The 22,584-nt window shown below is 46.9% G+C and overlaps 1 protein-coding gene across 3 annotated transcripts; it reads right to left on the reverse strand.

Annotated features, from left to right (window-relative positions):
- On the reverse strand, window positions 233-22,255 carry SEC61A1 (Sec61 translocon alpha 1 subunit). 3 transcript variants are annotated; one of them, XM_021068232.1, is made up of 13 exons: window positions 15,816-22,255; window positions 15,480-15,675; window positions 15,244-15,311; window positions 12,132-12,197; window positions 11,962-12,040; window positions 10,602-10,733; window positions 8,241-8,350; window positions 7,818-7,971; window positions 6,255-6,415; window positions 4,766-4,963; window positions 4,290-4,481; window positions 3,716-3,792; window positions 233-2,137 (listed from the first exon to the last, which is right to left on the reverse strand). In XM_021068232.1, the coding sequence occupies exons 2-13, from the start codon at window positions 15,484-15,486 to the stop codon at window positions 1,951-1,953; spliced, it is 1,431 nt and encodes a 476-aa protein (XP_020923891.1). In that variant the 5' UTR covers window positions 15,487-15,675; window positions 15,816-22,255; the 3' UTR covers window positions 233-1,950.

The raw sequence follows: 22,584 nt of genomic DNA on the forward strand, positions 1-22,584 counted from the left end.
AAGGACACTTGTCACAGTCAAGGGCAACAGTGCCAGAAAGTGCTCTGCACAGGACAGACTGCTCATTCCCGGGAGAGGCAGGGATTGGCCACATGCTCTGGGACAGGGGAGTTCTCCTTGGCAGAAGGCAAATGCCTTTCTGAGGAGAAACTCCCATTGAGAGGACGCCAGGCACCCTGTGCACACACCCTCTGTATCATGGGACTGAAAACCAAGAGACCACCACCAGGCAGCTTGTAAAAAGTTGGTTTTATTTGTCTCTTTATTCACCTTATCTGTTATGCCATTTTGGCGTCCACAGTGACAGTCCCTGGAAGCTAAGGATCAGCCCTCACTCCCACCACCGCTCCGTAGCCAGTGACTGTGGGGCAGGAATCTGAGCCACAGTGGTCAGGCTGCAGCAGGACTAGTGGGGGTGGGGGTCATGTCAGGTCTCCACTCGGGACTGGGTCGGACAAGGCCACGTATGGTATGGTGGACGCCCCAGTCCGCAGGCCTGCCTGGCTCTCTGCGGACTTGCCAAGTGACATCAGGCAAGCCTCTTCTTGTTGGCTGGTCTGTTTCCCAGGCAGGCGGCATGGCCAGTAAGGTCTTGCAGGCCCTCTGGACTCAGATGGGTGCCAAGTTTACCACCTCTGCTGGCTCTGTGCTTTGAAGGCCATTGTGTGCCCGCTGCTGGTGAGGTATCTCAGCACAGGACTGCACTAGCCCCTGGGGTTCCCAACTTAGAACTGGGGTGTCCTCTGGTGAGAAGCCCTCAGGCTGCAGCACCTGACTGCCATCCTGCTGCTGAGTGTGGCTGGTCCCCAAGGGGCCCTAAGGTCTGGGTCAACTTATACATAATTGTGAGTCTTTTTTTTATAGCAAACATTGGAGAATCTCATAAAAAAAAAAAAAAAAATCTGACACTGATTTCACCATGAATCTAGAGCCTGTGCCTGTGCCGTCTCTGCTGGGCAGTTCTGCTGAAATGCAGACAGACCGAGGTGTCTTGTCATTTATTTCACTTGCATTTGGTCCTAATAAGCACAGTAAAAACATTCCGAAAATACAAGTGGGAAGTCCTGAGCCTAGAAGGTAGCATCTGAGGCTGGCCATGGTGCTTCCCCTTGGCCAGGTGGGAAGGGGACACACCATAGGAGCAAAGCCAGTGACAGCAGAGGAACTGCACAGACCACTTGGGGTCCTCTGCACGATGGCCGTGTGACTCTGCAAAGCTACAGCATTGCGGCCTGGCTCCAGCAGAGGACACAGGCTTAGCAAAGCAGAGACAGCAGAGCCCGACCAGGCCAGCCAAGGAGAATAGCCAATAGGCAAAAGTAGAAAAACATGCAGATGAGCCAAGAGTGTCTTCTGGACATTCATCCCTTTCTTTTGGAAGAAGCTCTGCCCTAAAAAACTACTTTAAAAAGGGAAGACAATTGTGTTTTCCAGAGAAACAGTTTTAAGCCAGGTGTTCCTGCCCCTGATTGTAAGGGGACCCACCAGCGAGCGACCCACACACACCAGAAAACCGACCTGCTCCCAGCCGTCTGCCCTCCTGCACCCAGGGTGGGACATTTCAACAATGTTTGTGCTTCTAACCAGTAAGACAGTCCCTTCAAGGGGAACAGCTGAGACCACTGCAGTCACATACAGCGCCGAGAAGGTGCAATGGTTACGACAAAAGTTACATGGACCTGGGCACAGGCACTCAGCACCCCTACCACTGGCAGCTTAAGACCTCACTTCTACAGTTCTGATGCCAGTGCCAGAGTAAAAAGCAAAATTTCAAATTGGAAAATTTCGAGCACTTTAGAAAGTGGAATGAAAGAATATGAAGTTCAAACATGTTACTAAACCCAAGTCTCTGCCACAGCAGCGCTCAAGAGAAGCACCCACAGTGTGGCTTCATTGTTCCCTTTTCAGCCACCGCAGAGCACACTGCCTGCCTGGTCCAGGAGCCACAGCTCAGAAGAGAAGGGCCCCCATGCTGCCAACCTCGCTCTGCTCCTTTACAAAGATCTCAAAGTACTGGTAGATGATGGTAACCGCGAGCAGGATCCCAGTTCCAGACCCGATGGCGCCCAGGAAGTCAGCCAGGACGGAGAGGGCCCCGATGCACAGCCCACCAAAGGCCGCAGCAGTGGGGATGTACCTGGGGAAGGAAGACCGGTCAGGCACTGCTGCCAGCAGATCCTCCAGCCTGGCCACCAAGCCCCAGGCCACAGGAAGGGGACAGGCAGCCCAACCTGCTTACCTAACTCCCTCAGGGGTCATTCCAAGACCCCATAAAGCTTTATCTACTCACACACCTTAATGGTCCAGACTAGGGCGTGCGGTCTAGTGAGTGGCCACATATCACATATGGCTAGTGAAATGGAACCAGTCCAAATTGAGTTGAAAACGTCAACACAATATTTTGAAAACAAGAACATAAAATATTTCTTTGTGACTTAAATTAATTACAACCTAAAATGATATTCTGGAGATACTGGGTTAAATAAAATATTAAAATTAAGTTCACTTTTTTTTTTGGTCCTTTTGCATTTTCTAGGGCTGCTCCCACGGCATATAGAGGTTCCCAGGCTAGGGGTCTAATCGGAGCTGTAGCCACCGGTCTACGCCAGAGCCACAGCAATGCAGGATCCGTGCTTCATCTGCGACCTACACCACAGCTCTCGGCAATGCCGGATCCTTAACCCACTGAGCAAGGCCAGGGATCGAACCCGCAACCTCATGGTTCCTAGGAGGATTTGTTAACCAAGGAGCCAGGATGGGAACTCCCTCACCTGTTTCTTTTACTTTCTTTTTTAATTAGGAAATTAAGTGATATATAATGTTATATATATATGTGATATATAATGTTATATATATTAGTTTATCTCTTTACTTTTTTATATGACTAGTGGAAACTTCAAACTTCCTATGCATCTTGCGTTCTATTTCTACTGAACAGCGCTATAAACCTATGGAAGCATTAGAATTTTTAAGAAAATGAATCAAATTGCCCACCACCTTTGATAGGGATCAGAAAACAATGTGGCATTTGCCATACTGACTTCTTATGATTGAGGCAAGCAAGCAGTGGTCCCAAGGAGAGACCACAGGTTTTGATGACAAAACCTGATCCTATAAACAGTTTCACAGGAAAACAGCCATATCTGTTTGTTCACATACCAAGTACAGCTGCTCCCCAGTGACAATGGAAGAAACTGGTAGCTTAAGAGTCTAAGACACTCACTACAGCCAACCCTGCTGCCCAAGAGACAGCCCCACTGTGAGGGGAGAGGAGTGCAGACTGCAGCATCCTCCTACCCCCACCTGGCGCCCCACACCTCTGCCCAGACTCACAGCACCTGGATCCCTCTCTGACTGGCAGGTCTTAGCCTCCAGCACTGACCTTCTAAAAGGGCTCTTGCGTGGCAACCCCTCCCTGCAGCCTTTGCCAGCCTCTCTGGCCTCACCTGAACTCAGACCCCAGCCCCCTGAAGAAGCCTGACCCTCCACCCTCCTGGAGCTCCCCCAGAGGACACTGCCTGCCAGAGTACACTGAGGTACCAGTGTTCTGCTGCAGCCCTAGGGCATGCAGTCTCCATCCATGTGGCTGGCTCTTTGAGAAACAGGGCCTCTGTACTGATGTGATCTCTTCAGTGTCCAGCACTTACCAAACCCAAGGGTACTGGAAGGCCCTGGGACCCAAGGGAAAACTTTAGCTATCAGGGCCAGCACTCACCGATTGAGCTCATGGACCATGGAGGTCTCTCGGTGGCCCCTCATCACCATCTGCTGCTCCTTCAGCTGCTTTGCAACCTGTGTGATGTCCAGCAAGGGGAGGAGTGTTCAATTTCAAACATGGAGTCCAAAGCCACGTAGATGTTTCAGGGCAGTACCACTCACTCACGGATTCCCCTCCCCAGAACCCTAACATTTGCATAGACGACTTTAAAACTGCTGCAAAAGTAGTTCCCTGGTGTCACTGCTTTGTCACGGGTTTGACCCCTGGCCTGGAATTTTGGCATGCCGTGGCCAAAAATAAAAAAATGAAAATAAAACTGCTGCAAAAAAGTCAAATGAAAAAGTCTGGTTTTAGTTTGGCTGCAGCTTCCCAGACAAGCACCGATTCATTTACCCTGGGCTCCATCTCTGGCCGCTAATCTTTGGAACTGGCCCTAACAAGGACGAAACACCATGTGTTTACAGACTACCATCCCAGGGGGAGGTGACAACCCAAGAGCCCTCATACCCGTCAGAGGTGAGACTATGGCTCCAGGTTAATTACTTTCCTAGATACTGTAACTTATACTCACATCCTTGGCAGAGGAGCCTGAGACCTCAATCCAGGTTTTGGAGAAGAAGGCACAGGAGCCCAGCATAAACACTATGTACACGACGGCGTGGACGGGGTCTTCCAAGACAGAGCCAAAAGACTCTGGAGGGGACAGGTAATAGCAAAGGCCGCCAACAGGATAAGCACGTGCTGGGCCACCAGAAGAAGTGTCCTGGAAGACCATGTAGAAAGTCTGAGTGTCACTTCACACCTTGGCATGAGGACAATAGCAGTTCTGAGCAGATGGGAAAGAACAGTCTCGCTCAAGTGCCCACAGTGCAGTTTTCTTACCCAGAAGACATTTTAAAGTGAATTTATAAAAGGCACAAATAGAAAGCATCTTTGACTGAAACACTTGCTCGTGAGCAAGACACATGGGTACCCACTACTGCTGTCAGCTGCAGCCCTTAGACAACGTGCCCTGTACCCAGCGGTTTCTGAAGGTGCTGTACTTACAGACCAGGTGCCCAGCAGGCTAACCAGCAGGTTGCCACTGAAGCGGGCGGACAGCATCTGGGAGATGACATACAGGTTGGACACCAGGGCAGACTGCAGGATGATGGGGATGTTGGAGGTATAGAAGAGCTTGATAGGGTAGGTGTTGTACTGGCCTCGGTAACGGGCTGACTTGATCGGCAGGTCCACGCGGAAGCCCTGAGGAGCCAAACAGAGCCAAACGCCCTCACTGCCTCGATCCAGAGCACACCAGGCCTGCCTCAAGGGAGCTGCCCCAAGCCCGGTGCCAGGGCTCTCATGCCATTCCCCACCCACCACTTGGGGGCAAAGAAACAGCAGCTTCCCAGAAATGCTAGTTTAATGTGCACCCAAGCACAGCATAGTGAAATGACATCTGCAACCACATGATTACACAGAAAAACCTGCAAGGACACAACCAGGTCCTCACAGTGGTTCTCCAGTGACTGGTCTCCCCCATGCTTTCACAGCGGCCCTGAGACAGGGCTACCATGCTCCTGCCTCACACCCCAACCCAGCACCCCACCTCAGACGAGCTGAGCTTTTCTACTTTTCTATGAATACGACCTCTCCCTCCGCAACCCTTATAGAAGAGTTTCCTTTATAAATACATACATACATACATACATACATACACACACACACACACACACACACACACACACAGAGCTCCTAGTGCCTAGAAAAAAGTTCAGAATATAGAAAATCTTAAATATGATGTTAACAATCTGATCCTGAATACTTGACCAGGCCCTAAAGAGTAAGCTTGATAGTAACCAGTTTCAGCTGAAGGAACAGACATGTTTGGTCCTCAGGAAAAGCATATGGTGGTATAAATACCTTTTCACAAGCACAAAACTGCCTCTCAACTGCTATCCTCTTTTCCATAAATGTCAGAATACAAAATGGCTGATCAAAAAATACAGAGATTAATCCAAGTATAGGAAAGCAACAGGCAGTTCAAGCCTCCTCCTCAGAGACAGGTTACATAGACTCCCAATGCGAAAGGTAAGGGCTCTCAGGAGGAAAGCCTCCCCAAGACGAGGACACCGCCTCAGCTCTCTGCTGATTTGGGTGGGACAGCACTGAGGCTTTGGCGCTCAATCACTTTTCAATTCTCTTGAACTAAGACCTTAACAAAATAACAGTTCCTGCTGTGGCGAAGGCTGCAACCAGCTGCCACTCAGATTCAATCCCTGGCCCAGGAACTTCCATATGCTGCAGGTGCAGCAGAAAAAGATGATTCTAAAAAATAAAATCTATTTGCTGACAGGCCCAAGCAAAGGACAGGACTGTTACATCTGCCTCAACTATGTTAGTCCTGCCACAACTCCATGGAACCCCTTGTCCAGCTCACACAGGACCTCCTCCTTCCAATGCCACCGGGTCGGGGCGGGGGGCAGGATGTGCACAAGGCATTCCGAACCTTCAGTGAAGACCGTCAAACCCCTGGGGTAGGATTGGAACATACCTGGAAGTAGATGACCACGGCAAAGACAAAGATGGTGGCAATCAGATTCATGAGGTTGGGGAGATTCTGGCGGTAGAAGGCCTCTCGAAGGGCCCGGACCTTGTCCGTGCGTGTGGCCAGCAGGTGGAACAGGGCAATGATGGCACCTTCAAACTCCATTCCTGTTACAGACAAAGGTAAAGGAATAAATTAGTAATCTGGCTCAGATTCTTAGTGGCCAAAATAGAGAAGAAAATGGAATTGGCTCTATGAGTCACAGCGCCTGCTCCTATAACCACAGGAATACAGTGGACTTTTCTCAGCCCTTATTTCTGTTTCCTCCGTAGATTTCAACTCACAGGCTTTTCTACCTCTGAATTAAATGATCTCATTTCTCTGACATGTGAGTCAATAGCCATTAGAGGGCAGAACAGTCAAGTGCAAAGTCACACCTGCAGGGTCTGCTGAGCTCTAGCAGAAAGGGTCCTGGGGACTCCCCGGTAGCACAGAACCCCCAGCTCAGGGTGAGGGTTGCTCAGGTCTACGCTCCTAACACTGATGGCCAAGCCCAAAGGGCAACATGCATACCTGCCACACAGCCGACCCCTAGCAGAGTTCATGGCGGATCACGGGAGGGTGCCCAAGGAGGAAGGCTAACAAGAGAACCAGGAAAACATGCAGGAAGCAAACGAGCTTGCAAGAGGCTCAAAGGAAAGAGCAAGAACGGCCTTCTTTGGTCTGGGGACCTATTTTTAGTTTCACTAATGAGATTATGTGGTCTCTGGAGACCTGCGACTCCGTTTCCAGGACACAATTCAAAGAAAATAGTCAAATGTGCATGAATATTTATTTTTCACAGACTTTTCTGAGTGAATGACATTTAGTGATGAAAAAAGCTGATTTTCCTTTCCTAATTAGTCAACTTCCTTGAATGTTCAGAAATTATTAAAAAAATCTTCTGTAACAAGATTTTCCTGGCATTCTAAGGTATGAGGTTTGCTATACCTCTACTATGAATCAGGCACCATGTAACTTCATATTATTTTGCATTTAATCCTGGCAACCAAGACACAGCCAGGTTCCGAACCCAGCTCGTGAGTGCCCAAGTTCCCAGCTCTTCTACAAAGTTGCCCCTGTATGAGCAAGTATTTTGGTTTGGTTCAGTGATTTTACTTTTAGAAACTTAATCACTGAGAGCAACTGCCAAAATAGTAAAGATGAATATATGAGCATGTTCACCATCTCACTGTTGAAATGACAACAAAGACAGGAAACCTAGACATCTATCAAAAGACTCATTAAAAGAAATCTGCTTCATCCATGAAGTGAAATCCTGCTATACTCAAAAACAATGAGGCAGGATAATGTATTCTGGCAGGGCAAATGTCGATAAACATACTCTTTACACCAGAGAATGCAAGTTACACATCAATGTGAGCATATACCTATTTGTGTTTCAAAAAACTTTGCAGATGCATGTAGAGAAAGCAGGAGAAATGTACCTAAAACCGATCATATTTCCTGGGAATGGGAGAACGCTGGTACTTTTTAAGAAACCCTTTCCCCAGGGCACCAGGCCCTCACCTCGGCCAGTGTTGACAGTGGTAGGGCTGAAAGCCTTCCACACGATGGTCTCGCAGATGTTTGTGGCAATGAAGAGGGAGATCCCAGAGCCCAGGCCATACCCCTTTTGCAGAAGTTCATCCAGAAGCAGAACAATCAGGCCAGCAACAAAGAGCTGTGAATATTAAAAAATAAAAGTAAAGAAACCCAAAGAGACTGAACTGCTGCTCCCACGGCATGGTTCTGTCCTTTCTCAGGAGCCGGCTTCTCTGCTGTAGACACTGAAGGTTGAGAGGATGGTGGCTCCTCTCCGAATCAGAAGCAAAACACGGACTTGGGCTGCTTCTCAGTAAGTTTCTTCTATGCTCGGTTCAGAACTGTTGTTGTGGGAAGTGTGGGGTGTGACAGGGCACCTCAGAAGGAGGGTGCCGGTGTTACATTTACCTGTATGGTGATCAACAGGCAGATCCCAGCCCCCATTTCAGAAGGGTCTCCATACATCCCCGTCATCACATACACGATGGACTGGCCAATGGTGATGATCATGCCAAATACTAGAAATCAGAAGGAGACAGTGTTCTCAGGGGGGCCACCACATGGTCCTAGAGGAGCAGCTATCAAACAGCAACTCTGTGCTGGGCTCCAGGAGAACAATGAAGACCACTGCCAGGAAACACTCAACAACCACACTGTCAAATAACAGTAACACACAGTAATTCAAACACTTTGGAACAAAAGCATGCAGGCTCCTTAATTCCACCTCCCCCTCCTAAATTCCTTTCCTTGCAGCGACAGGAGGAGGAAAAGAGTTGAGGCATGACAAACCTAGTTTCTATGATGGGTGTGAAGACAACACTCAGAAGCACACACTGGTGACATCACCAGCCCACAGCCTCCACTCTTGGGCTCAGGTGGCTTGGGTTCTGGGAGAGCCAGTTGCCTGGGCCACCTGACTGGCTCATGCTCAGGTCTGAGTCTATGACACAGATACTAGCTCTGGGTAGTCATCTCTTCTTAGTGTCTAATGTGTTTTTTAGGGAAAAACCTCCCAATGCCACCAATGCAGTTATCCCACTTGCCCTGCCACAAAGCTCTACGGCGATGGAGGCCCCTTTTTGGAGATTGCTTGTTTTTTGTATAATTCATTACACTTCATTGTGACGCACAATGGAACCACATTGTAGATGACTACTCTAGTAACCGTGATACTAAATGGATCTCCTAGTATGGGATTTGCCTTCAATTTCAGCTTTTCTGCTTAGCTGGCCAAAAAGATAAAAATTTTACTACAAAGTGCCTGTCAAATATAGTCCCTATTTTTAGAAGTGCTCAGTAAGACTGAATTCTTGGAGTTCCTGCTATGACATAACAGGTTAAGAACCCGACTGCAGTGGCCGGGTTGTTGTGGAGGTACAGGTTCGATCCCTGGCCCCATGCAGTGGGTTAAAGGACCTGGCACTGCCGCAGCTGCAGCATGAATTCAATCCCTGGCCCGGGAACTTCCACATGCCAAGAGTGTGGCCATAAAATTTAAGTTTTTAACTTATTTTTAGGGCCGCACGTGCAGCGTATGTAAGTTCCCCTGCTAGGGGTAGAACTGGAGTGCAACTGTTAGCCTATGCCACAGCCACAGCAATGCCAGATCCGAGCCACATCTGTGATCCATACTGCAGCTTGTGGCAATACTAGATTCTTAACCCACTGAGCCCAGGGATCAGACCCGCATCCTCATGGATACTATTTGGGTTCTTAACCCGCTAAGCCACAATGTGAACTCCTGTGGCCATAAAGTTTTTTAAAAAGACTTTTTTTGGCCTGCATCTGCAACATGTGGGAGTTCCTCAGCCAGGGATCAAATCTACACCACTGCAGCAGCCCGGGCTGCTGCAGTGATGCTACTGGATGCTTAATGTGCTATGCCACAAGGGCATGCCTACGCTGAATTCTTAAGGCAGGAAGAAAAATCAAAAAATTGTCCCAAAACCACCAGAGAAAAGTTGATTTATGCTTCTGAAAAATAACTCATGTATACATATTTAAAATCTTGATTTGTGTCTGAAACTGACAAGTTTAAATCAGATTAGTTTTTCTCACTCAACTCTTACTGGTTCAAGATCGGTAAAATTCCCTGGTGTGGAAGAAAATATGGCTGGGGAGGAAACAGTAAATATCATTTCCTAACTAATATATGTCAGTTCACTGATGACTGGACATGCTTACCAGTACAACTTACCATTTACTACTGAGCGAGTATCATTATTATCCTAATTTTTACAGGTGAAGATAGTGGGATGTAAGAGCTGTCACCTAATTTTGTCCCAAAATCACAGAACCGGTAAACATCAGAGCTAAGTTGAGAAGATCCCTTCTCCACTATGCTGAATCCCTTCAAACTCCCAGAAAAACAACCCTTGCCAAGGAACTGCTTGGCCATTTGCCAGGCACTGACTAGCCTTTTACACACATTATTCAACGGATGTGTTACAATAGCTCTAAGGCAACATTAACTCCATAATCTAAGTGGTAAAGAAACCCCTCTTTCCACTGGACCAGGCAGCCTCAGGGCACCAACACCTCTGCCCCCCCCACCCCCCGCCCCAATCCAGCCCCTCCCAATTGCTCTCTAACACAGGCCATGGAGCATCCCTGGGGCTGGTGGGCCAAGGAAGCTACAACCACCACCCTCCTACCAAAGGCAATCAAAACCACCAAAACCAAAAAAACATCTGATGCCTTAAATTCTGTAGTTTCAGAATTCAGATTCTCAACTACAGACATCTGAACATCAATCAAAATCCCACTTACACTTCTGAGCTCCGTTGAAGAGGGCTCGGTCTTTTGGGGTGTCACCTACTTCAATTATTTTGGCGCCAGCCAAGAGCTGCATGATGAGGCCAGAAGTGACAATGGGAGAGATACCGAGCTCCATCAATGTGCCTTAAGGAAAGGGGGAGACAAAATACGTTAGCTTGGAGAAGCAAGACTTACCTAAGAAAAAGAATGTGCAGGAGTACCCATTGTGGCACAGCAGAAATGAATCTGACTAGAAACCATGAGGTTGCAGATTGGATCCCTGGCCTTGCTCAGTGGGTTAAGGATCCGGTGTTGCCGTGAGCTGTGGTGTAGGTCACAGATGTGGCTCGGATCCCACACTGCTGTGGGTGGCATAGGCTGGTGGCTACAGCTCTAATTTAAGCCCTAGTCTGGGGACCTTCATATGCCTCAGGTGTGGCCCTAAAAAGCAAAAAAAAAAAAACAAAAAAACAGGAATGTGCAAAACTGGACTGTGTACCCATGACACAAACCCAGTGTGTTTCGGTCTAAGTATTTAATTCAGAGAATAATCCCAAAATATCAGCAAGTAGAGGATAAGACAATTCTGCTTAGTCTTAGGAAGTGACACACACTCTGGCATTTAAACTGACGGTTACATTTAAATTCACCATAAATGGTTTCATTCTGGTTGTACAGAGATAAGAAAGGTTTGCCTCTTCACCAGTTAATAAAAAAGGATAACATTCAAATAATTTTCAGAGTCTGGAAAGGAGGCCTGTACAATTGTATCTAGTTGTGAATAAACCTACACTTCCATTATACTAAAATGACCTAGATACTTCCAACTGATTTGGAACGGTGATTTGAACCATATTTTTAAAATGAGTTAACCAGAAACAGTATCAGCATAAACATTCAACCTCCCCCACCCCCGCAACACAGGTAACTGGTTAGAGTACACAATACAATGCTATATATTTGGGAGGGAGGGGACATACATATGTAACCTATAAATATGGAAAAGACATAGCTGGGGAACAAATTACATTTTCTAAACAATGTTATCAATACAGAATAAAGATAGGTAGAAATGTCATCATTTCAGCCGTCTGAAAAGCATTCTAGTTCTTCCGTGTTTTCAAAAATTCTCTATGATGATGTAGACCTATCTTGTTGTTACAGGTTTTATACTGCATTCAAATGCAGTTCTGAATTCAAAAACATGCATGGGTGGTGAATCTGGCATTTACTAAGGCTATTTATTTAGCACAGCATGCTAACATTCTTTCCAAATACTCTGACCTCTACCTAAAGCCAAAGCCTGTAATTTCACTGCAGGCAGCCAGTTCAGCCCACACAGTACAGAACTGGTGCAGAGGGCCAGTCCTACCTCTGTTTGAGGCAAGGATCACTCTCATCCAATAGAAAGGGTCGGCTGAGTCTGAAGACATGATGCCAAACAGGGGGATCTGGAAACAAGCAGAGAGCAGTCAGTGCCCTGGTCTTAGCCAACCCCCTGTCCTACCCCCACCCCTCCTGGGGAGGCCAAGCCCTGCTCACCTGGCAGCAGACCAAGAAGATGAAGAGGGTGATGGCAGTCCATAGCACTTTCTCCTTAAACTGAATCTACAGTAGAAAAGAATAGACGAAGGCAAGAAGTTATCTTCCTGAGCAAATTAACAGAAATGGACTCTGATCAGACCCTTTCTCTGTTCACCAAAGAAGCAAGACTTGAACTCTCCAAACCACATACCAAATGGAGGCACCAAAACGTAAATACATGTACTGTGTGCTTTCCACATACAAGGCACAGACACAAAGACCTTCACGAGATCTCATTTAATTCTCACAGCATGTAACATTATTATTTTATAAAACTGAATCTTAGAAAAGCTAAGTAATTTGTCCCAAACCCCACAGCTATAATGGGTTTGAATCCAACGCCTGTGCTCTTAACCATCTGCACGAACAGTTTAGGATTGGTCACCAAAATCAAAGACTGTTGTAATAGAAAGGGATTCCAAATCGGACAAGCCCTTACAACATAGGAGCAACAACTTTTCATCTGAATTCAATTCATTTTGTTATTGACAAAATCTTGATATTCTGGAGTCAACTAATTTGGAATTTGTGATTATTAGTGTATTCGTCATGAATTAAGGGTAAAACAATGTAATAAACACTGGAGAAGGGAAGGAGAGCTGCATGGTCAAGCTATTCACTGACTACTAAGAGCATCTGTTTCAGAGTTTTCCTATCTCCTCAGACCTGACAGTAGGACAGGTGACTGTTCAGTCATTTTACGAATGACTAATAAGCATTGTAGAAGAGAGCCACTCTAGTACTGAGCAGCTAAGGGGGACTATCCCCAGTCCTCTGCTCTAAAGCCTAAGTGTCTTCACTAGCCTGCACAGCAGGAATGGCTGTAACGGGCTTAGAATGACTGTATTATAGTAATTACTGTGTGGACTAAGGAAGTGAAAGTGGAAACAACTTGTGAGCGGCAGTACTAAATGAACAAAATTGTGTTCTTGGAGTTCCTGTCATAGCTCAGTAGAAACAAATCTGACTAGCATCCATGAGGACACAGGTTTGATTCCTGGCCTTGCTCAGTGGGTTAAGGATCTGGCATTGCCATGAACTGTGGTATAGTAGCAGATGTGACTCAGATCTGGCATTGCTCTGGCTGTGGTGTAGGCCAGCAGCTGCAGCTCCGATTGGACCCCTAGCCTGGGAACCTCCATATGCGAGGCCCTAAAAAAAAAAAGGTGTTCTTAAAAAATACTCTTTTGGCATTCCTGTTGTGGCTCAGCAGAAACAAGTCCAACTAGTATCCATGAGGATGTTGGTTTGATCCCTGGCCTTGCTCAGTGGGTTAAGGATCTGGTATTGCTGTGAGCTGTGGTGTAGGCTGCAGACACAGCTTGGATCCTGCATTGCTGTGGCTATGGTATAGGCCGGCAGCTGTAGCTCTGATTTGGCCCCTAGCCAGGGAACTTCCATGCTGCAAATGCGGCCCTAAAAAGACAAATAAAATAAAATAAAATACTCTTTTAAGCTGAGGTCTAATTAAGCATGGAACCAGAGTCCTGATTCTCTGGTCAGCACTGGCTGTAGTACCTTTGTGTCGACCACTGTCCACAGGCCTCAGCAAGACAAGCACATAAAGGCGACAGGGATGGATATTCAGATACTGCGTGAGAGAATGGGCTGAATTCATAGACTGGTCTTCATGCGAATGCTCCCTTTCCTCCTCTCACTCACCAAGAGAGTAAGGAGGCAGCCAAGAAAAGGCAACACAACTACAGGCTGACCAGTAACATAACATGCTTGCACTGAAATGATTCTTTACAGGAAAAAGGAGTGGACAATTTTTACAGACTCACTTTTTTAATAACCAAGCCTCCTCTCCCGTATGCAGCTAAGTTCAACAGGAAAAAATTAAAAACTGTTTATCCAGTGTTGTCTACTGTGCCCCTTAATAGCCCCCAACCCACCCATGTCTCCCAGCCCACTCCCACAGTTCACTCTCTACTGCAAACGCCTCTCAACCACCAAATCTACTATCCCGCCCCAGAAGCAGCTTCCTAATCTGTCTGGCTCCCACTGTTTCTCAGCCACACTTTCTGTTCTGTTGATACTGAACCACATCTAACACCCTCCAGCTACTGATCTCCTTAAGCTTAGCATGTTCTATATTCCTTATGCCTAGAATTCCTTTCCCCCTTTTTAAGGAAAATATTCTGCTGTAAAAACCACCATCAGACATCATGTCTCCCATGGTTAATCCCTTCCAGAGCCACTGTGCTGTACCCTGCACATACTTCCACTGCTTCATCCACCACACTCAGTTACAAGACCAAGGTCACACAGTTATTAAGAGACTGTGCGAAGGATAGGTCCCAAGCACAACCCTGCCTCCAGAGCTAGGCTGCTGGGGATGGACAGACAGATGGGGATGGGGACACACACACATACAACTTTGCCTATTAGCCCATCAAAGCCAGCACATATGTGGGGCATACAGAAAGAATGCAACAATGAAAATATATTACTGTTAATTCTCTTTAAGAAACCAATGAAATTTTTCTTCTTTGTTTAATAGTTTTACATACAATGACAACACTCACTGTCTTCGCCTGTAGCTAACTGTGCAGCAGTGGAAATTCTGATAAAGATTCAGCAAAGCTCTACATTTCTATCTTTCCAGGTTTTAAATCACCAGCAGTAAAAGCAGGCTTCACAGAATGAATGCCCTTGTTCTCAGTAACGGGACAGCCCACAGAAACGGTACTAACTCAACCATACAGAGTAAAGTGACTACTCTTAGCTTCCTGTAGCAGCTGGATACAAGGAGCATCTCCTGGAATACTGACCAGTCCACGACCTGCTTCTGTTGGAGCTGAAGGAGCAAGGGCTCCACCTAAGCACCCTGAAGCTCCTGAGGCCCTATCCACTCGGGCCAGGATCCATTTTCCGGGCAGGGAAAACCCGAGGCTCTGCTCACCGGTGTAACCTCTGCAAACGACGCTCCAGAAAAGCACGGCGGCTCGGCGGAGGCTCCCACACCGGCAGGCCACTTGGCTCCGCTCGGGGCAAGGGGGGTCCACTCGGCGTGTCGGGGTCATTTGAACGGGGTGCAGGCAGTTTCCCACGCCTTCCCTGAACTTACCTTCCGCTCCGGCTTCTGAATTTCTGGCAGGATGACACAGAAGGGCTTGATGACCTCCAGAAACTTGACTTTGAGAGGAGAAACAAAACAGTGTTAGGGCTGAGGGTCCGCGTGCCGCCCCGGGAAGCCGTCTGCCGGGCCAGGTGGGGCAGGGCGGGGGACAGGGTGGGCTTCGTGGCTGGGGCAGCGGGGTCCCGTTCCCGCCCGCGTCGCCGAGGCTGCCCCGAGGGACTCACTCGCCATGGCGGCGGCTGCTGGGCTCCAGGTCGGGCTCCGGGTCGCGCTCCGGCTCCGCTGCGCTGCGAGTGCAGCTCTACTGCCCGCCCGGCCTGGTCCGGGGCGCCGCGCCTCGCCGAGAGACACGTCAGTGATAGCGCCGCGGCCGGGCTCTTCCGCTTCCGCTTCCTGCCACGCTCTGCGGCCGCGCACCGCCTGCACAGGTACCACAATTCCCGGCGTACAGCGGGGCCCCGAGGCCGATGAGGAGGAGGGCCGGGGTCGGGGGGGTCGGGGGGCGGGGCGTGCGGCTGCGCAGTCTGGTCCGCGAGCGCCGAGCAAGGATACCGACTCACCTCTGTGCTCCTCGCAGCACCGGCGACTAGTTACGCCTTAGATTCTGACTTCTTTGGAGCAGGCCTGTCCCGGCGCTACCTAGGTGCCCGGTACTCACCAGGTGTGCGGTGGCGGGGCGACAGTGGCACCCGTTTGTGGGGTTTTTGAGCGAGGCCGGGGCCCAGTTCGTGGTCAGGAGGCTCCTGGGAGGAGCCGGGTCCTGGGTCCAGGGAGGCCTCCGGGAGGAGGCGCCCCAGGGTTGCGAGCGCAGCACCTGGTGTGACTGCCCGAGATCGTGGAAAGAGAGAAGTCGTCTTTGGCTGGAGCCAGGGCTGTGTGAAGGGGAACCTTACGATTTAATGGTCTTGGGGCCGGGGCGGGGCGATGGTGCTAGACGGTGAGTTCATTTTCCCGGCACCTGCAATCCACGGTGGCCCATGGTAGGTACTCAGAAAGAAGGGAAAGAGACTGCGCTGCCCGCATCTAGAGGAGGGAGGTTTCTTGGAGCGGTCTGCATCCGTACTGGTAGAAGTTGGAGAAGCAGATGTGGCAAGATGCTTTGTGCAGTGTTAACTTAGGGATTGTTATTTCAGTTTTTCCCTTCCTGTTTTTAGCAGTTAGCCAGGACTTGTAAATCCTTGATTCAGAAGTTTTTGTAAAACAGGAAGTCTTTTCTACAAGGTTTTTGAAAACCTGACCCATGGGTGGAAAATTCAAGTGACTGCTGGAACTTCTTGAAATGACTCAGGTGTGGCATCATTTGATACTTTTCCTCACAGGGAAAAGTAAGCTCTGCTACTCTTTTAGGGCTGCTTCTGAGATCACGCCCCATCTTCCGGTCCAGGATTCCTTCATAATCTCCTCTGGGGTTTTGGCCAGAAACTGAAACTGTCAGCCGCTGTACTAAGTTCAGCAGATAGATCAGAGCTGATATTTAGCCCATATGCACCCTGAACCATACTGATGGTGAAAACATTGAAATACTTAATGGTAAAGTGTATCGTGGTAAATGTATTGTTGCAGTCAGCTAATACAAGTTTTCATATAAAATCATTGGTTTGTACTGACAGTTTTTAAGACATTAGTACCATAGAAAATGGGCTTCCACAGAATTTGTAGTTCCCATTGTGGCTCAGTAGGTTAAGAACCTGACTAGTGGAATTCCCCTTGTGGCACAGCGGAAACAAATCCAACTAGTATCTGAGGATTCAGGTTTGATTGATGGCCTCGCTCGGTAGGTCAGGGATCTGACGTTGCCGTGAACTGTGGTTTAGGTCAGACTCAGTTCAGATCCTGCGTGGCTGTGGCTGTGGTGTAGGCTGGAAGCTATAGCTCCGATTTGACTCCTAGCCTGGGAACTTCCATATGCCATGAGTGTGGTCCTAAAAAGCAAAAAAAAAAAGAACCTGATTAGTATCCATGAGGGTTCCAGTACAATCCCTGACCTTGTTCAGTGGGTTAAGAGTATGGCATTGCTACAAGCTCTCTCGTATGTCACGGACGTGGCTCGGATCTGGCATTGCTGTGGCTGTGCAGGAGGCTGGCAGCTGCAGCTCCAATTCAAGCCTTAGCCCAAGAATTTACATATGTCACAGGTGAGGCCCTAAAAAGAAAAAAAAATAAGTAAACAAGAAAATAGGGCCTCCTGTTGTAGCCACATCAGAGGAACATTCATGACACAGGTTGGCCTGTGTCACTGAAGGGAATGTAGCTAAGTTGCATGTCTTAAGAAAATACTAATTGCTTTAGGAGAATCACCAACTTGAAATTATTTTTAGCACAATATGATTCTTTTGAAAGTAGCAGGTATACAATGTATTTATGTTTATATACTTAGGATTATATAACAGATATTAATAAATATAATTTATTTTATTATAAATATTAATTTACAATATTTGTAATTGAGTATAAATAATGATATATTTAGTTGAATTTATAATTGAGTGAACACACAACAAAATCTGGATAATTTTTTTTTCTTTTTCTTTTTTTTTTTTTTAAGGGCTGCACCCAAAGCATATGGAAGTTCCCAGGCTAGGGGTCAAATCCGAGCTGTAGCTGCTGGCCTGTGCCACAGCCACAGCAACACAGGATCTGAGCTGCATCTGCAACCTATAACACAGCTGATGGCAACGCCGGATCCTTAATCCACTGAGCAAGGCCAGGGATCAAACCCATATCCTCATGGATACTAGTCGGGTTCATTACTACTGAGCCATGACGGGAACACCTGGATAATTTCTGATACTTTCTTGTGTAATAAACATGAGTCTTGTTTTTTGTTTGTTTGTTTGTTTTATCTTTTTGCCTTTTCTTGAGCCACTCCTGCGGCATATGGAGGTTCCCAGGATAGGGGTCTAATTAGAGCTGTAGCCACCAGCCTATGCCAGAGCCACAGCAACTCGGGATCCGAGCTGCGTTTGCGACCTACACCACAGCTCATGGCAGCGCCAGATCCTTAACCCACTGAGCAAGGCCAGGGATCAAACCCGCAACCTCATGGTTCCTAGTCGAATTCGTTAACCACTGAGCCATGACAGGAACTCCAAGTCTTGTTAATCTACAGAACAAAGAAGGAATTACAATAATAGTGAGTCCCAGCCTGGAGCTTGTTTTGATACTGTGCAAAAATCTGCACAAAGTAAAACTTGTATTAGATGCATTTTGTTACATAAAATCTGTAGCTCTGGAGTGAAAAAAGTGACTTGAGGAGTTCCTGTTGTGGTGCAGTGGAGGCGAATCCAACTGGGAACCATGGGGTTGTGGGTTCAGTTCCTGGCTTTGCTCAGTAGGTTGAGGATGTGGCATTTCTGTGAGTTGTGGTGTAGGTTGCAGATGTGGCTTGGATCTGGCATTGCTGTGGCTGTGGCTTAGGCCAGCGGCTACAGCTCCGATTAGACCCCCTAGCCTGGGAGCATCCATATGCCTCACGTGTGGCCCTAAAAGGGCAAAAAGACAAAAAAAGAAAAAAAAATGACTTGATGGAATTCAAGTCATTGCTAATGACACATTTTGGCTGCAAACAGTGCTCAAAAATTAACAAGTTAAAAGCTCAAAGTGCTAAACATGTATTTTTCATCAGGATGCCATTAAAACTTGTGGTTCAAGTGGAAAAAATTGTAATCAATGAGGAAGAAATTTAAAACAATCTGTTTCATGTATTAAACATTTGAAAACTTAAACCTCCCACAGTGTCATCAAAGTGAGGATAAAGCAATCAAAAAGACTTAGAGGGAGTCCTCACTGTGGCTCTGCAGGTTATGGACCCAGCATTGTCTCTGTGGGCATGTGAGTTTGATCCCTGGCCTTGCTCACTGGGTTAAGGATCCAGTGTTGCAGCAAGCTGCTACTTAGGTCACAGATTCAGCTCAGATCTGGTGTGGCTGTGGCTGTGGCATAGGCCGGCACCTGCAGCTCCAGTTCAGCCCCTGGCTGGGGAATTTCCATATCTGCAAGTGCCGCTATAAAAAGAAAGAAAAGCAAACAGGGAGTATATAATAATTGCTAATACTGGTGACCGTGAGACCTACAGAGAGGGGCTCTGTTTCATGCTATAGTTAGTCTTTCTTTAAGGGCATTATAAGGTATATTTTATATCCCAAAATGTATTATTGATCATGGGATAAACTCTGGACTCTAGCATTCTGCTGGGATATCTATTATTGGTAGCAGTTATATTATAAAAAATAGTCCCTTTTGGTTGTGTGTGGCTACCTTCTTTGTCCTCTCTGTGACACCTTCATTCCCTCTCAAGAAACCTCATTTAAGTGCAAACTATGAATTCAGTCTGGTTCAAATAAGGAGTTTCCATCATGGCTCAGTGGAAATGAATCTGACTAGCATCCATGAGGACGCAGGTTCAATCCCTGGCCTTGCTCAGTGGGTTAAGGATCTGGCTTTGTTGTGAGCTGTGGTGTAGGTCACAGACACGGCTCAGATCTGGCATAGCTGTGGCTATGGTGTAGGCCAGCGGCTACAACTCCGATTTGACCCCAAGCCTGGGAAGCTCCATATGCTACGAGGGCAGCCCTAAAAAGCAAATAAATAAATAAATAAAAGCAAATCATCACTAACAGATTACTCATTGTACTTTACTGCAATCTAGTCACAATGTTTTTTGCAACATGGCAGTTAAATACTATTGACCTAGAAATATACATAATAGAATTTTTTTTTTTTTTTTCATTTTTGGCCTCCATGCAGCATATGGAATTCTGGGGCCAGGGATCACATCTGAGCTGCAGCAACGTTGGATCCTTAATCCACTGTGCCGGGCTGGGATAGAACCTGGAGTGCTCCCAAGACCACCCCCACCCCCAATCCTGCTGTACCACAGCAGGAACTTGCATACTAGAAAATCTTTATTCTTCCATGTTGATGGATAAATGAAGTGTTTTTACAGGAATGATCCATACTTCCAAAGCTCTTTGGATAAACCGTGGAGCCAGCCTATCTGTCTTCCAGAGGTTCAGCATGGATGGGCAAGGAAGCCAAAAGCTAATATGAACAACAGAACAATCAATGAACACTAAATAAGGCAGCCATTAAAGCAGTATCACTGGTAGGGTTTGAGGGGAGCAGATTAGGTGGCAAATTCAGGGCAAGTGCAAGAGAAAAAACTGCATTTAAGGGCATGAAATCCAAGGTTTGGTTGAGCAACTAAACTTCAGGAGAGATGGCCCTTAGGACACCTAGAACCAGAGACCAAGTGTCACTGTTTCTCATTGCTGCAGGTTTATGCCCGTAGATGTCATTCTTACTGCACTGTCTTCTTCATAAAGCAGGAAAAATGAATGTCTGTAACTTACAAGTTTTAAATCTTACTCTGGGGTTCACAAGTGCAAATGCTTTGTGGGGCCAGGGAAGTAACAAATGAGTGAAGGACTCTGGGTATGCATTGTGCGGTGCTGAGGACTTTGGCAAACTGAATCTCAAGAATTCAGCCCTGACTTACCCCAACCTATTGCCAGGTAGGAATGTAGGCCTACACATGGGAGGGTTTCCAAAGAGGCCTGGCATGTTTGTTTGTTTGTTTGTTTGTTTTAATGGCTGCACCCTTAGCATATGGAAGTTCCTGGACTAGGTTGAATCACAGCTGCAGCTGTCAGCTTATGCCACAGCTTGCAGCAATGCTAGATCTTTAACCCACTGAGCAAGGCCAGGGATTGAACCTTCATCCTCATGGGGACTAGTCAGGTTCTTAACAGGCTGAGCCACAATGGGAACTGTTGAGGTTTCCAGCCAGCATCCTCAGGATGGCCCCATCACTAGGAGGATGGAGCATACCCTGACTAGTAAATGTGCCCGTGTTCCTGAAAGCCTGCACAAGTGCGTGGCCTTGAAATGTTTTCTCCAGCCTGATTAACAGCTGGATGCCGAGAGAGGCAGGAGTAGGGTCCAATTTAGCCAGGCTTGAGTCTTACCAGCAGGGGAGTAGGGAAGGAGGTGAGGAAGTGGGAGAGATGCAGTGATGCTGTCTCACTTGTAGGTAGATGGAACATCAGGAGGCTTGGGACAAAAATGATTCCCCTTTTCTGATCATATAATAATTCAGGGCAGGAAAGAATATGAGAAAATATGTAAGTGTATGAACAAGTGATTGAAAATCTGCTGTAACCTCCCATTTAGAGAGAATGTTGGCTGGTTTCGTTTGTCTTTGTTCCTTACCTAATTTTACTATAATTGTGACCACAGGTCATTTTGTTTATTGCTTTTATATTATATCTTAAATCATTTTAATTTTCAAATATTTTAACATAAATACATGTTCTCAATATTATATTGTTATATTATTAATTATTCTTCCATCAGTAACATTTTCCCCATAAACCTCATTCTAATATTATATTCATGGCGGATTTTGTTTGTTTTTTAGTGCTGCACCCACAGCATATAGAATTTCCCAGGCTAGGAATCCAGGCCTCATCTGTGATCTGCACCATAGCTCACAGCAACACTAGATTGTTGACCTACAGAGCAAGGCCAGGGATCAAACCCGCATCCTCATGGATACTAGTTGGATTCGTTTCTACCGTGTCATGATGGGAACTCCCATGTTTTGTTTTGTTTGATTTTATCCAGCTGTACCCACAACGTATGGAAGATCCAGGGCCAGGGATTAAATCCAAGCCAGGGCTGCGACCTACACCACAGCTACAGCAACACCAGATCCTTAACCCACTGAGCCTGGCTAGGGATCGCATCCGCATCCCTGCTGCTGCAGAGGCATTGTCAATCCCATTGCATCATTGCTGGAGCTCTAGCACCATGGTTTATGTAATAATTTCTCTGAAATTAGGGATTTAGATGTTCACTGTTTTTTTTTTTTTTCTTATTATAAATCACTGGGTTGAATATCTTCCTGTCCAAAATGTTGTCTACAGATCCTATTATTCCCTCAGGATAGAAATCCCAAAGTGGGAATTTCTGGGTAGGTCAAAAGCAATAAACATTTTAAAGTTCTTGATCTGTATTGTCATTTTTCTCTGAAGATAGATTGTACTTGTTTTGACTCAAATGATAGCAGATGATATTTTCAACGGAAGAGGCCTATGTTCTTAGCTAGGTTGAAAGATCTGTGTACAGGCCTCTTCTGATCAGGCTGACCTGGCCTACAGGAACAGCTCCTGGACTTTCTAGAATGTTTCCACCTTTCCCCACAGCATCCTCCTTGTGCTTGGGGCCTGTAGTTTTGTGCAGGATGGTAGGTGTGAGGTGGGAGCTAGATGGGGTCTTGAGCTGGGAACAGCTGGGACTTGTAAGGCTGAGTAAATTGGGCCTTGCTTC

This window comes from Sus scrofa, chromosome 13 (genome assembly GCF_000003025.6).
Source record: "Sus scrofa isolate TJ Tabasco breed Duroc chromosome 13, Sscrofa11.1, whole genome shotgun sequence".
In the NCBI taxonomy this organism is placed as follows: domain Eukaryota; kingdom Metazoa; phylum Chordata; class Mammalia; order Artiodactyla; family Suidae; genus Sus; species Sus scrofa.